Genomic DNA, 15,960 nt, shown 5'->3' with positions numbered 1-15,960 from the left:
TTTGCCAAGCCTCCACCCTTGCCAAGCTTCTACCCTTGCCATGCCTCATAAAGGACACCTCCCTGTGGGGTTGGCTAACTACCTGGTTTGCCTGAGACTGAGAGGTTTCCTGGGATTTGGGACTTTTTGTATCGAAACTGGGAAACTCTTTGGCAAACTAGAAGAAGTTGGTCACCCTGCCTCACTGTGCAAAGCTGCAATTTTTTTTTTGTACTTCCAAGCTGCCAAATGTTTAGATCCTTGAATGGAGTTTTTGTTTGTTTGTTTCAAGTCAAAATTGTTTTTTGTCATTCACATATTTAATAGAAAAAGAAATGCAGCAAATGGCTCAGGGTTTTTTTTTTTTAATCCGGGTTTGTGCAGATTGGTCTATTTACATCTGGGAGCAGGGTTGCCCCCACATCAGGCACAGCAGCTGCATTTCTCCAATGCCCCTTTGCAGACACAGCCCTGGGCACACTTGGCACAGCCCACGGGGCAGCAGGAGCAGTAGCTCTTCTTGCAGGAGGTGCATTTGCACTCTTTGCAGTTGCAGGAGCTGGCACACGTGCAGGAGCCACCAGTGGCGCAGGAGCAGTTGGGGTCCGTTTTGAGCCTTGGTGAGGCTGGAGATCCCAAGAAAGAAGTTGAGATTGTGAGGCACGTGGAAGGAGTGGTCCTTGAATGGAGTTTTTTTTCTCAGCTAGAGGTCAGCTCCTTTCTTTCCAAAACAGGGATTGGTGGACCTCCCAGAGGACTGGGTGAAGTGAATATTCATGTTCAAATTCAGGGGTCTTTTATCCCTGGTACCAGGGAAGTAAAAACAAACAAACAAACAAACATTATTTGAGAAACAGCTAATTCGAGCATGGGTCTAGACAAGAGATTCTGGTTTGGGAAACATGAGCACATTGGGTGGCAAATTTCATGAGACTGGACTGGATGGTTCAGGAGACATGTACCCAGGAGAGAAGCCTGAGGATAATGACATTGAGCCAATCTCCATAAAAGAAACTGAGGCCAGGCCTACTGGCTCACACCTGTAATCCTAGCACTTTGGGAGGCCGAGGCAGGCAAATCACTTGAGGCCAGGAGTTCGAGACCAGCCAGGCCACATAGCAAAACCCTGTCTCTATTAAAAATACAAAAATTAGCCAGGTATAGTAGTGAGAGCCTGTAGTCCCAGCTACCGAGGAAGCTAAGGTGGGAGGATTGCTTGAGCCCAAGAGGTTGAGGCTGCAGTGAGCCATGATCACACCACTGCACTCCAGCCAGGGTGACAGAGCAAGACCCTGTCTCAAATAAATCAATAAATAATAATAATAAATAAAAACTTAAAGAAATTGAGGGGAGTGGCCAAAGAGATAGGAAGAAAACTAGGATTTGAGGTTTGTAAGTTTTGGTGCATAGTTTCTGAAATTTGTTCATAGTTTCCAATTTGGCTATGCCTTTACCCTAAAGCAAGTATTGATATTGATTGATGATGCTTCATGTTATCAAGTAGACCACTCTTTCTTCCCTTCCACCTTCTGAAATGTAGGCGATTCCCCAGGGTCTATATGAGGTACTCTTACTCTCTCTGCTTTCTCTTTTATAATAGTTTAGTCTGAGACTGGGCGAGGTGGCTCATGCCTATAATCCTAATGCTTTGGGAGGTTAAGGCGAGTGGATCACTTGAGGTCAGGTGTTCAAGACCACCTGGCCAACATGGTGAAACTCCATCTCAAATACAAAAATTAGCTGGGCATGGTGTCGTGTGCCTGTCATCTCAGCTCCCGGGGAGGATGAGGTGTGAGAATTGCTTGAACCCGGGAGGCAGAGGTTGCAGTGAGCCAAGACTGCACCTCTGTACTCCAGCCTGGGCATACATATACAAAATAAATAGTCTGCCTGGCTGCAATTTTCATCTCAATGAGATTGATTCCCAAATTATACCCCCATCTTCAATCCTCCCAGAGCTTCAGTCTATCTTTTTTCTTTCTTTTTACTTTTGATTTTTCCTTTTTTTTGAGACAGGGTCTTATTCTTATTCACAGGCTGGAGTGCAAGCAGTGTAATCTCAGCTCACAGCTTCTAGGTTCAGGCAATCTTCCCACCTCAGCCTCCTGAGTAGCTGGAACCACAGATACGTGCCACCACGCCTGGCTCATTTTTCTATTTTTTGTAGAGGTGGGGTCTCACTATGCTGCCCAGGCTGGTCTAGAACTCCTGACTTCAAGTGATCTGGCCATCTTGGCCTCCCAAAGTACTGGGATTACAGGTATGAGCCACTTTGCCCAGCCCAATCTATATTTCAAACTGTCTCTTGGACATTTTTAACTCATTATCTCATCAATAAGCCAAATTCAGCACACTTACATAGGAGCCATAGCCAGATCATAATCACAGAGATTAGCATTGGAAGGAACCTTAGAGATGATCTAATCTAGACCTTCCTGATCAGGGAGCTATGGACTGATACACAGCAAATAGGACACAGGGGGGGTGGGGATAGATATTCATCCTCCATGCTCTCAGGGTGTCCGCAGCCTCTGAGCCACTTTTTTATGACAACTTCATCCCCTGATGGGCTTAACAGGGTGGTGTCTGATGGTGGGCAGGAGGCCACCATTGGCATTCAGTTGCATAGTACATTATTGCCTGTGTAGACAAGGGACCCACAAAGATGCTAGAGGAATTCATGTCTCAGGAGCCCAAGGAGCATAAGGAGTAATCCAATGTGCAGGAAGGTGTCAGTGTGTGTGTGTGTGTGTGAGAGAGAGAGAGAGAGAGAGAGAGGAGAGCAAAGAGAGAAAGAAATAAGGGTGGGGCCTGGTGGCTCACGCCTGTAACTCCAGCACTTTGGGAGGCTGAGGCAGGTGGATCACTTGAGGTCAGGAATTTGAGATCAGCCTGGCCAACATGGTAAAACCTCGTCTCTACTAAAAATACAAAAATTAGCTGGGTGTGGTGCTGCATGCCTGTAATCCCAGTTACTTGGGAAGCTGAGGCAGGAGAATCGCTTGAACCCAGGAGGTAGAGGTTGCAGTGAGCTGAGATTGAGCTACTGCACTCCAGCCTGGTCAACAGAGCCAGACTCCATCTTAAATACTAATAATAATAAATAAATAAAAATTAAAAAATTAAGAGATGGGGGTTGGGGACTCTGGGGCAGGCAGCTTAGAAACCATCTTCACATACTTTTGTACTGGATAATTTTGGCCAATATACCACAAATGATGTCCAAGCTGTGAGGTGATTATCCTAATAGTGCATTAGTAGGCTGGGCACAGTGGCTCACACCTGTAATCTCAGCACTTTGGGTGGCAGAGGCGGGTGGATCACCTGAGGTTGGGAGTTCGAGACCAGCCTTACCAACATGGAGAAAGCCCATCTCTACAAAAAAAAAAAAGAATACAAGTGGCTAATGCATTTGTGTTCTGTCCATTGGAACCACATCATGATTTTGAAATACTAACTATGGAAAACTTTGATTGGCTCTAAAGTCCAGAAGGAATATTCTAAGGACATTTATTAATGAAAGAAACAAAAGAACTTTAACTTAAATATCATTTCCACTGTTGTGAAGGTTTGGTTGTAAAAGATGGCTTAAATTCTTGTAACATACAGTTGCAAATGGCTTCTTATTTAGAGAGATCAGGCGCCAGGGTGACGGTTCAGGATTATAATGTCGGCTACTTGGAAGGCTGAGGTGGGAGGATGCATTAAGCCCAGGAGTTTGAGGCTGCAGAGAGGTATGACTACACCACTGACCTCCAGCCTGGGTGACAGAGTGAGACCCCATTTCTTAAAAATAAAAATAAAAAAAGACAGAAAGAAAGAGAAAAAGAAACAGATAAATTAAAGAACTTGATCTGGACTTGCCTACATAAGCTAGAGAATAAAAGTGAGGTATATGGATTTAAGTTCAAATTTCTCATTTGAAAAAAGAAGGCTTAAAAAAAATAAACAGAGTTAAAAATTTTTAGGTAAAATTAAAAAAAAAGAAGGGTTTTTGGGGAAAGTGTTACAAATGAAATATGTAATATCTTCTCCAATGCTATATATTTTATTTGTATTATAATTGTATTATATAAAGAAATGTTTTGGCCAGGCATAGTAGCTCATGCCTGTAATCTCAGCACTTTGAGAGGCTGAGGCAGGTGGATCACCTCAGATCAGGACTTGAAGACCAGCCTGATCAATATGGTGAAACCTGGTCTCTTCGAACAAACAAACAAAAAAGAAATGTTTTAACGTATCTAAGACTGAGTAATCTATAAAGAAAAAAAAAAAGAAGTGTTTTAAACCACATTCCATATTTCCTGCTAATTTTCATTGATGCTATAATGTGGAGTGTTGGAAAGTCTGATTCTAGCCCAGCCCCCTTAACTGATTTTTGAGCAAACTGGGGCTCAGTCAGGGTTGATTGACCTGTCTAAGGTCACAGAGCTAAACACTTCCTTCATAAACCAGTTCCTCTCCTCTGACTTTCTGAGCCTAACTGCAGATGTGTGATACGTCACCCAACTCATCTAAGTCTAAATCAAATCAGGCTGGCTTCTCTCTGCATGGCTTTTTTTTTTTTTTAAAGATAGAAGGTCTTGGCCAGGCACGGTGGCTCACGCCTGTAATCCCAGCACTTTGGGAGGCCGAGGCGGGTGGATCACGAGGTCAAGAGATTGAGACCATCCTGGTCAGCATGGTGAAACCCCGTCTCTACTAAAAATACAAAAAATTAGCTGGGCATGGTGGCGTGTGCCTGTAATCCCAGCTACTCAGGAGGCTGAGGCAGGAGAATTGCCTGAACCCAGGAGGCGGAGGTTGTGGTGAGCCAAGATTGCGCCATCGCACTCCAGCCTGGATAACAAGAGTGAAACTCCATCTCGAAAAAAAAAGAGACAAGGTCTTGCTTTGTTGTCCAGACTGCTAAAGTGTAGTGGCACAATCATAGCTCACTGCAGCCTTGAACTCCTGGGCTCAGGTGTTCTTCCCGCCTCAATCACCCAAAGTGCTAGGATTATATGTGTGAGCCACCACACCTCATCTGTCATATTTCATCCAATCTGAACTCCCTTCCAGGTTTAAGGAACCCTTCATATTATATGTGGCCTGTAACCAACTATGGGAGCTGAGTTGCCAGGCATTTCCTGTCCTGCTCCCTCCTGCTGCTAAACCCTGAACTCAGGCACACCCAGCCCAGCCTTTTAGCTAGAAACTAGCGAAGCTGTGAGGCAGTGGCCAGTGTCCAGGACTGGTGCTTTATCAGGGCAAGTTGGGCTTTCTGCCAGGCAGCTGCCACCATGCTGTGCTCACCTGATTTTGGACACTTGCTGGCTGCAAAGTCTCAGAACCTCATTCTTGGGTGCTGTTGGAGATTCTGTGAGCTTGAAGTAGGCAGTGGTTCTGTTGCTTGCCATCCAGAACTCAACCGATGAAGTTGGTACCAGAATAGTGGTAGGCTGTAGATGCTCAGGGAAATGGGATGAGAGTGGCCTATGACTCTCACTGTAGTCTTCTGCGGCCGATGGTGGAAAATATGTATCTAGCACTCTTTTTTTTTGAGGCAGAATTTTGCTTTTGTTGCCCAGGCTGAAGCTCAATGGCGCGATCTCAGCTCACCACAACCTCCACCTCTTGGGTTCAAGCAATTCTCCTGCCTCAGCCTCCCAAGTAGCTGGGACTACAGGCATGCACCACCATGCCCAGCTAATTTTGTATTTTTAGTAGAGAAGGGATTTCTCCATGTTGGTCAGACTGGTCTTGAACTCCTGACCTCAGGTGATCCACCTGCCTCAGCCTCCCAAAATGCTGGGATTACAAGCATGAGTCACTGTGCCAAGCCATGTATCTAGTGTAATAGCATGAGATTCTGACAGCCAAATGGACATTGTTTGGAGCATACTGTTTGCAATAAGTGGCAAAAGATTTTTAAAAAATCACCCATGTCACTTCTAAGTCTTAAAGAGTAGCCATAGCCAAGCGCCATATAAAAGATGTAAAGAAGTCAAGAACTGTGGGTGGGTGGTTTCTTTCGATAGTACAGGATGCGTGGTGACGCTCTTTGGAGTTAGAAGACTAGATATACGAGGCCAGGTATGGTGGCTCACATCTGTAATCCTAGCTCTTTGGGAGGCCGAGGCAGGTGGATTACCTGAGGTCAGGCGTTCGAGACCAGCCTGGCTAACATGATGAAACCCCTTCTCTACTAAAAATACAAAAGGTATCCATGTGCCTGTAATCCCAGCTACTCAGGAGACTGAGGCAGGAGAATCTCTTGAACTTAGGAGATGGAGGTTGCGGTGAGCAGAGGTCATGCCACTGCACTCCAGCCTGGGCGACAGAGCGAGACTCTGTCTCAAAAAAAAAAAAAAAAAAAAGAAGACTATATATACCATGTTTATTTGTGCTCTTAACCCATTTTCAGAGTGACCTGAAGGCTTGCTAACATTCAACCACAAGGCAGAGCAAGGGAAGATTCTTCAGCAGGTCCAGGCTGTGGTGCAAGGAGCTCTGCTAATTGGTCCTCATAACCCAGTGGATCCAACAGCATTCTCTGTACAACCACATACTGGGGTGCTGTAAAGGGCACATGAAAAGCCTGCAAAGGAGCATCCTATCATTGTGCTCAGGGTTTTGGATCAAAGCCTTGTTCTCTTTGGCTAATAAATATTATTTTTGGAAACTGCTCTTATTTTGCTCCTGGGCCCTAGCAAAGATTGAAAGCCAAGTGATCACATAGCTGTGCAGCTTGTCAGGGAGTATCTGTTCCACTTAGCCAAAAAATGTCCAGTAGTGCTCCCTTCCCCAAGAAGACATGATGTAGTTTGGCTGAGGTGGCTCACACCTGAAATCCCAGCACTTTGGGAGGCTAAGGAGGGCAGATCACTTGAGGTCAGGAGTTCAAGACCAGCCTGGCCAACATGGTGAAACCTCATCTCTACTAAAAATAAAAAATTTAGATAGAAATCACTTGAACTTGAGAGGCAGAGGTTGAACAGTGAGCCAAGATCATGCCACTGCACTCTAGCATGGGCAACATAGTGAGACTCTGCCTCCAAAAAAAAAAAAAAAAAAGAAGAAGAAGAAGACATGATGTATATAAGAGCAGGCCTGGGCAGGTCCCAGAGAAGCACAGAAGAGGTTCAACTACAACGTGTTTATCCCATTTCACTGCCGTCCCTCCCTCGACTCCCAACCATGGCCCTATGGAGAACTCCCCATGAAGCAGGTGACTATGGAGTGCAACATTTGAGCTCAGTTTACAGGTGGGATCAGCTGGAAGTGGACTGCTCAAGTGTTACAGATGCACTTCAAAGTGGTCTTTGAGGACAGCAGCAAGAAGAAATCCGCTCCACAGGCAGTAGTACTCCTGTGGTTCTCTTTGCCATGAGGACTCTTTACCAATGTCTGGGCCAGGTGGTCATGGACTTAGATTGGTGACAAGGTTTGGGAAAGAGGATGTAGATGAACCTCTCAGAAGAGATCTAGAAAGTGAGGGTATTTATGTGTCATATAAACACCTATAAAAATGTCCTCACTGCTAAGGCTTTAGTAAGTAAGTAGACAAGAAGAGCTGCCTGTGGATGTAGCTCAAGCTCCTTCCCATCAAGTCAGCACCTGCCTATGGAGGCAATGAACAAAATGGCCACAGAGCTGGGACAGAGGTAATGATGGGCTTATCCTTGGTTTCTCGCAAGGCTGACCTGGCTGCTGCCACCGCTGATAGAAGGAGCAATTATAATGAATTATTTCTATCACGATGGAGATAGTAAGTCAACCTCATTAGGACGAGGTTTCTCCATCTTAGTGAAAGCATGGCTGGCAAGAAAAGCAGATTTGAATTCTTTTTTTTTTTCTTCTTTTTTGAGGTGGAGTCTCGATCTGTCACTAGACTGTAGTGTGGTGGCACGATCTCAGCTCACTGCACCCTCTGCCTCCTGGGTTCAAGCGATTCCCCTGCCTAAGCCTCCTAAGTAGCTGAGATTATAGGCATCTGCCACCACTGCCCAGCTAATTTTTGTATTTTTAGTAGAGATGGAGTTTCACCATGTTGGCCAGGATGGTCTCCATCTCCTACCTCGTGATCCACCCGTCTCGGCCTCCCGAGGCTCACAGGCATGAGCCACCACACCTGGCTCAATTCTTTTACTATTATCACTCTACATGAGTTAACGGAATACCTAATTCACCACTGCGGTATCTTACACATTGTGGTGTCTGATCAAACGAACTAACTTCACAGTGAAGGGAGGCCTGAGTGTCCTATTAGATTCACCAGCCTTACTGTGCATCCCAAGAGCCAGAAGTGGGGGGCTTTACAGAGCAGTGGACTGGCCTCAGGAACATGCAGCTACTGAGCCAGATAAATGGCAGCAGTTTGAGAGATTGTTATGCAACCTTCCATTTGTACTCAGGACTGGTGATTCTGGAGGTGTCCATATCCTTCTCATGAGTCCCTTTTCTGGTTAAATGAGCCAAAGTCAGTTTTTCTGTTGCTTGCAACTAAAAACTCTTTTTTGCTTGCTTTCTTTTTTTTTTTTGAGACAGTCTCACTCTATCACCCAGGCTGGAGTGCAGTGGTGTGATCTCAGCTCACTGCAACCTCTGCCTTCCAGGTTCAAGAGATTCTCGTGTCTCAGCCTCCCGAGTAGCTAGGATTACAGGCGGGCGCCACCATGCCCAGCTAATTTTTTTTTTTGTATTTTTAGTAGAGACAAGGTTTCACTATGTTGGTCAGGCTGGTCTCCAACTCCTAACCTCAAATTATCAGCCTGCCTCGGCCTCCCAAAGGGCTGGGATGACAGGTGTGAGTCACTGCACCTGGCCTAAACACTCTTGTTATACAAAGGCCAGGTGCAGTGGCACACGCCTGTCATCCCAGCCCTTTGGGAGACTGAGGCAGGTGGATCACTTGGCACCTCATGCCATCTATTGTATATTTTTTGAATTGTTTTCCTCTAGTATTCAATTACAAATTTTGAAGGGTTTTCCCACTTCTAATATTTTTGTATTCCCTACAGTACATAGCATTTTGTATTTTTATTTTATTTTAGAGATGGGTATCTCCCTACATTGCCTCAAACTACTGGGCTCAAGTGATCCTCCCACCTCGGCTTTCCAAAGTGCTGGAATTACCGGTTGAGCCACTGCACCTTGTAGTACACAGCATTTTACATGCTATATAGGATATTTGTTGCAAACTAGTAGACTCTGGACTTTATCCAAACTGCCTATTTATTTTTTTGAAGATGGAATCTCACTGTCATCCAGGCTGGAATGCAGTGGTGCAATCTTGGCACACTGCAACCTCTACCTCCCAGGTTGAAGCGAGTCTCCTGCCTTCCTAGTAGCTGGGATTGCATGTGCACACCACCACGCCCAGCTAATTTTTGTATTTTAGTGGAGACGGGGTTTCACCATGTTGGTCAGGCCGGTCTCAAATTCCTGAACTCAAGCTATTCTCCGGCCTTGGTCTGTCAAATGTTGGGATTACAGGCATGAGCCACTGTGCCCCGCCAAGACTGCCTATATTTTTATCAATCTGTAGTGTTTTGTTTTGAGACAGGCTCTTGTTCTGTTACTCAGGCTGGAGTGCGATATAAACATATTAATATTTATTTAAATAAGTGACAACCAAAAAGTAATTTAAAGAAAAATAGTCCAGATGTGGTGGCTCACACCTGCAATCCCAGTCCTTTAAGAGACCAAGGCTGGAGAATAGCTTGAGTTCAGGAGTTTGAGACCAGCCTGTGCAATATAGCAGGACCTCGTCTGTAGAAAAAATTTGAAAATTAGCTGGGCATGGTGGTGCACACCTGTGGTCCCAGCTACACGAGAGGCTGAGGTGGGAAGATTGCTTGAGCCTGGGAGGAGGCGGACATTGCAGTGAGCTGCGATTGTACCACTGCACTCTAGCCTGGGTGATAGAGCAAGAATCTGTCTCAAAATGAAACAAAGAAAGAGAAAGAGAGGGAGGGAGGGAGGAAGAGAGAGAAAGAAGGGAAAAAAGGAGGGAAGGGAGGGAGGGAGGGAAAAGGAAGGAAGGAGAAAGAGAAAAGAAAATTAAAGAAAAATACCTAACAGGATTCTGATTCTGTCCACCAAATGGCTTCCTTCTTTTTTTTTTTAAATAAAGACGGGGTTTCACCATGTTATCAGGCTGGTTTTGCACACCTGACCTCAGGTGATCTGCCCGCCTTGGCCTCCAAAGTGCTTGGATTACAGGTGTGAGCCACCACACCCGGCCTCTTTTTTCTTTTCTGAGACAGTCTGACTCTGTCGCCAAGGCTGGAGTACAGTGGTACAATTTCAGCTCACTGCAACCTCCACCTCCAGGGTTCAAGCGATTCTCCTGTCTCAGTCTCTGGAGTAGTTGGGACTACAGGTGCCTGCCACCACACCCAGCTACTTTTTGTACTTTTGGTAGAGACAGTGTTTCATCATGTTGGTCAGGCTGGTCTCCAACTTGCAACCTCAGGTGATCAGCCTCCCAAAGTGCTAAGATTACAGATGTGAGCCACCACACCAGCGGCTTCTTTCAATCTAGTTAGGAAAATAGAATACTTATGTGAAATGAAAAAATACAAGCACTAATGTCAAATAAATGTATTCAATACAATTTGATTGAGCCCCTAGGGTGACAAATGTGTATATGCCTCCACGGACCAGGGAATGAAAGTCAATAAAGTAGAGCAGGATGAGGACTTTGGCCAATGGAAGTGCCCATTTTTATTTATTTATTTATTTTGAGACAGAGTCTTGTTCTGTCGCCCCGGCTGGAGTGCAATGGCGCGATCTCCGCTTACTGCAACTTCCACCTCCTGGGTTCAAGCAATTCTCCTGCCTCAGTCTCCCAAGTAGCTGGGACTACTGGCGCCCCACCATGCTTGGCTAGTTTTTAGCAGAGACGGGGTTTTGCCATGTTGACCCGCCTTGGCCTCTCAAAGTGCTGGGATTACAGGAATGAGCCACCACACCCAGCCCTGGCACCATATTTTGTTTAAAAAGGGTGGCTGGCTGTGGTCTATAAAACCAGCACTTTGGGAGGGAGGTGGGTGGATCGCTCAAGCTCAGGAGGTTGCAGTGAGCCACAATCACTGGGATGATATATACATAAAGTTTCAATTTATGTGTCTCCAAATAAAATTCTCACTTCCTCACTACCACTTTTTTTTTTTTTTTTGAGACAAGTCTTGCTGTGTCACCCAGGTTGGAGTGCAGTAGCACCACCTTGGCTTACTGCAGCCTCTGCCTCCTGAGTTCAAGCGATTCTCCTGTCAGCCTCCCAGGTAGCTGGGATTACAGGTACCCGCCACCACGCCCAGCTAATTTTTGTATTTTTAGTAGACAGGATTTCACCATGTTGCCCAGGCTAATCTCCAAGTCCCTCAATTGATCCACCCACCTGGCCTCCTAAAGTGATGGGATTACAGGCCTGAGCCACCCTCTTCAAACAAAATACAGGCACTTCCACTGGCCTAAGTCTTTATCTTGCCTACTTTATTGACTTACGTAACTCGCCTGGTCTCTGGAGATACATACACATTTGTCACTTTTGAAGCTCAATCAAATTGTACTGAATGCATATATTTGGCAATCAGTGCTTGTATTTTAATTTTCATTTCACATATATGAACACAACTTTCACATGTGAAAAATTTCACAAATGTGAACACAATTGTGAACATAAATGTGTTCATATTTGGTGTATGATGACCACGAGAACGAGGAGGAGGAGGAAGAGGTGGACATGGTCTCCGAGGAGGAGGACGGCGAGGCCGAGATTGAAATAGCCATTTGGTGGACAGAAATCCTGTTAGGTATTTTTGTTTCTTTTTTTTCAATTTTGAGACAGGGTCTTGCTCTTTCACGCAGGCTGGAGTGCAGTGGTGCAATCACCACTCACTGCAACATCTGTCTCCCAGGCTCCAGCGATCCCCCCCATCTCAGCCTCTCATGTAGCTGGGACCACAGGTGCACACCACCATGCCCGGCTAATTTTTCAATTTTTTTCTAGAGACGAGGTCCTGATATGTTGCCCAGGGTTGTCTCGAACTGCTGACCGCAAGCTATCCTCCGGCCTCCGTCTCTCAAAGGGCTGGGATTGCAGGTATGAGTTTCCGAGCCAGGCCAACTATTTTTCTTTAAATTACTTTTTGGTTGTCACTTATCTCAAATATTCATATAAGTTTATAAAACCTCTTATCTGAAGAGCTGCCCTCAACCACTCACGGTTGAGTCCCTGTGATAAGGTTTGAGGGTGCCTGAAATGTCATCATGATTCGTCCCCTGGGCTAAGCTGAAACTTAGTGACTTGTCAGATAAATAAATCAAGGTTATTTCCCGATAATACAAACATAACACCGTGAAGTAGGTTTTTAGGCAGGATTTCGTTTTACACTGCAGAGGAGAGGGAAGTTCCTGCTGAGGTGGTAGCGGTCCTAGCTGGGGCACTGGGAGGGTGGCGGGAGACTGGAACGTGCAGTAGTTGCGTTCTGGAGTTTCCTGAGGCTTTCCGAGTGGGGGTTCCACGGAATAGGCCTTAAAGTGCCCCTCCCTCCGGGCGTGGCTCCTGGCACAGCGTGGAGCAGTTGTCATTCGAGTCAATTTCAGGACTCCAGCTCCCAGGTAAGGAGTTTCCTAAATTCTAGGAATTTCCCTTCGTCGGTGGCGCTGCCCAGTGTCCTCGGTCGTTCGGCCGCCCCGCTCCTATACCTTTTTTTCTTTTTCTCTGGCTCTTTCAGCATCAGTTTCCCTAGGGGGCCGGGAGGGGAATGATATTTGGGGGCTCTCCTGCCTTTCTCTCCGAGCCGCGGAAGGGGAGACGCGGGGAGGAGGTCCGGCAGGCTTTGGCCTCCAGCCAGGGGTCCGCGGAGACTATGGTCTCCGAAGGCCTTTGACACAGGGGCATTTCGCGAGCTGCGCACCCGTCTCTGCCGCGCCACCCGCGCCCGAAGTCCAGCTGCGCCTAGCTGCGCCGAACCCAGAAGCCCCGTGCTCCCCGCCCCCGACTCGGCGCTCCCGCGCTCCCCCTAGCGGCCGCTGCGCCGCCTCGCTCCGTCCAGGCTCGTCGGCGGCGCAGCTCACGTGACCGCGCTCCGGGCCTGCGGCCGCTGTCGGTTCCCCCAGTCACCGAGCGAGAGGGAAGAAACAAGATGGCGGCTGAAGGCGATCCGGAGTGGGGCCCCAGCAATTCGGATTGAGCCTTCTCCCTCCACCCGCTTCCGCCGGCTGGGCCCCTCCCGCCCGGCCCCGCGGGCTTCCCCACCCGGCCCCGGCGCTCCCCACCGCCCCCCCTGCGCCCGCCCCTCCCCCTCCGCTTTCCCTTCTCCCCCCCGCCTCGGCTCCGACATGAGGGGCCGGCGGGGCAGGCCGCCCAAGCAGCCCGCGGCTCCCGCTGCGGAGCGCTGCGCCCCGGCCCCGCCGCCGCCGCCGCCGCCGCCGCCGCCGCCCACGTCCGGACCCATCGGGGGGCTCCGCTCGCGGCACCGCGGCAGTAGTCGGGGCAGGTGGGCCGCCGCCCAGGCTGAGGTGGCGCCCAAGACGCGGCTGAGCTCGCCCAGGGGGGGCAGCAGTAGCCGGAGGAAGCCGCAGCCGCCGCCGGCCCCCCCCAGCACCAGCGCCCCGGGCCGGGGGGGGCGAGGAGGCGGGGGAGGCAGGACGGGGGGCGGGGGCGGCGGCGGCCACCTGGCCCGGACCACCGCGGCCCGGAGGGCCGTCAACAAAGTGGTGTACGATGACCACGAGAGCGAGGAGGAGGAGGAAGAGGAGGACATGGTCTCCGAGGAGGAGGAGGAGGAGGAGGAGGACGGCGACGCCGAGGAGACCCAAGATTCTGAGGACGACGAGGAGGATGAGATGGAGGAGGACGACGATGACTCCGATTATCCGGAGGAGATGGAAGACGACGACGACGACGCCAGTTACTGCACGGAAAGCAGCTTCAGGAGCCATAGTACCTACAGCAGCACTCCAGGTACCCACCCAGCCCAGTTGCTGCAGACTCCTTCCCCACCTCCTCTGCCCTCCCCCCTTCCTCACTCGTGTGCTGTGCATCCTGCTCCGATCTCCCCCCAACCCCGCCTTCCCCCCAAACAGAGGGGAAATGCGACGGCACATCAAGTGGCAAAAAACTAGATTTACAAGAGGAAAGAGGCGCATTGTTCAAAATGGAGATTGCATTGTTGCAGTTTGCAGGCCACACTCGCTTGCTCTCTCTCCCCCCAACCCCCTCTTTTTCCTCTTCAAAATTTGTGCCAGTGCGATGTCTCCACCGGGCAGGATTGAAACTTTGGCAGACACGTATCCATTGCATTCATTTTTCTTCCCTTGTTTTGGTGTGGTTTTCTGGAATGAAAGAAGCCTCTTGTTTTGCAAACCTCTTTGCATTTCTAATATGGTTTCTTTCAGATTTTTATTATATATCTGTTACTTAAAAGGGAATTAAGGATTTGGGCAGATTGTGGCACACAAACACACACAAAAACATGCCTGTTTTCACACCCCTAGCTGTGGTTTTAAAATTGTGTTAAGGAAATGGATCATTTGGGTTAGTAGGGGAACTTTATCTGGTCCTGCGTGTTTGTTTTTATTCTTCGAGTGCCAATGGGCTCATGCAACAGTTGCTGGTAAATGGCTGATGAAAAAGCAAAATAGAAAGCCAAACAAGACCCAACCAAATTTGGTAATTCATCCGATTCAAAATTGTTTTGGTTAAGTCAAAAATAAAAGTACAAAACCGCAGGAACGCTTGTCTTAACTCATTTGATCGCTTTGCCTGGCTTGGGAAATGCAGTTTCGTGTCACCTGTTGCACAAGATGTGTAGTTGATCCTCTAGACATAATTGCCGAAGATGAACTTTTTTCTAAGTCATGTAGCATCAGTATCAGATTTATTACACGACGACTTTTTCTTTTCACTCTATTTCTGAGGAAAAAGCCCTCACAGAAATCCGTAATGAATTTCTCCATGGTAACCCCTCTTCTGTTTTCTCACAAAAAGTTTCTCCAGGCTGGTGCTGAGATGCATTTTGTTAAAAACCCCTCACCCTCTTCCAAAAGACTGCTTTGTATTAAATAGGTAGTTGAAATTTACTAAATTGTGAAATTAACATAACCAAAGCAACAACTGGCAAGACTTTTCCTTTATAATTTTGCAAATCTAGATTAATTAAATTAGAATCTGGTTTTAAAAGCATTTGAAAAATAAAGTTTATGAGGAAATATTTGTGAGGAAAAAGGACCTTTTTTCCTTGAATTAAGGTGTGTCATGTCTTTCTCAGAGAGACTCGGATAGTAGAAGTGGTTAAATTGAGAAGTTTCTGTTTTTTATAAATGCTTACTTATTGGAGAAGTAGAGTAGTATTATATTAAGCCAAATGTAAACCCACATGAGTTGTCCTAACAAAGTGAAAAAAGGTAATTTATTTTGCCTGATGGTCAGAATGGTTGCCTGGCTTGTGAGGGTTGGGGGGGACTATGTGGAGAATGAAGGGAATGAATCAAGTGTCAGGTATTTATGTCTTAGATGTAGAAAGGACTACAGGTAAATTCTTGCCAACTTAATTTTAGCTCATCTTTTTGTTTTTGAGACGGAGTCTTGCTCTGTCGCCCAGGCTGGAGTGCAATGGCACGATCATGGCTCCCTGCAACCTCCACCTCCTGGGCTCAAGCGATTCTCCTGTCAGCCTCTTGAGCAGCCGGGATTACGGGTACCTGCCAGCATGCCTGGCTAATTTTTGTATTTTTAGTAGAGATGGGGTTTCACCGTGTTGGCCAGCCTGATGTCAAACTCCTGACCTCGTGATCTGCCCACCTTGGCCTCCCAAAGTGCTAGGATTACAGGTGTGAACCACCGTGCCTGGCCTAGTACACCTTTTATGGTAATAATTTTTACCTTGAGAAATCACTTGTTGGTCTTCATTATACACAGAACCGATAATTGAAACATGGAGACTGAATTGCATACACCCCTGGAGGAAGTGTTTCTGATTAAACAGA

General features: G+C 47.3%; 1 protein-coding gene and 1 pseudogene across 43 annotated transcripts in view; one reads left to right on the top strand and one right to left on the bottom strand.

Moving 5' to 3' along the window:
• Nucleotides 1-264: 264 nt before the first annotated feature.
• Nucleotides 265-11,506, bottom strand: LOC100407069 (metallothionein-1E pseudogene; annotated as a pseudogene). The gene is made up of 2 exons (XR_013536265.1): nucleotides 11,473-11,506; nucleotides 265-677 (listed from the first exon to the last, which is right to left on the bottom strand). The product of XR_013536265.1 is annotated as a metallothionein-1E pseudogene (transcript).
• A 1,581-nt stretch (nucleotides 11,507-13,087) lies between these two features.
• Nucleotides 13,088-15,960, top strand: part of BPTF (bromodomain PHD finger transcription factor) — a 160,494-nt gene continuing 157,621 nt past the window's right edge. For all 42 annotated transcript variants that reach the window (XM_078373580.1, XM_035300495.3, XM_078373573.1 and 39 more), the window contains exon 1: nucleotides 13,088-13,936. In XM_078373580.1, the coding sequence (XP_078229706.1) occupies nucleotides 13,312-13,936 (625 nt within the window). In that variant the 5' untranslated portion in view covers nucleotides 13,088-13,311. The remainder of the gene's footprint in view (nucleotides 13,937-15,960) is intronic.

The sequence above is a fragment of the Callithrix jacchus genome, chromosome 5 (genome assembly GCF_049354715.1).
Source record: "Callithrix jacchus isolate 240 chromosome 5, calJac240_pri, whole genome shotgun sequence".
Lineage (NCBI taxonomy): Eukaryota > Metazoa > Chordata > Mammalia > Primates > Cebidae > Callithrix > Callithrix jacchus.
This window is presented reverse-complemented; position numbering and strand designations above follow the sequence as displayed.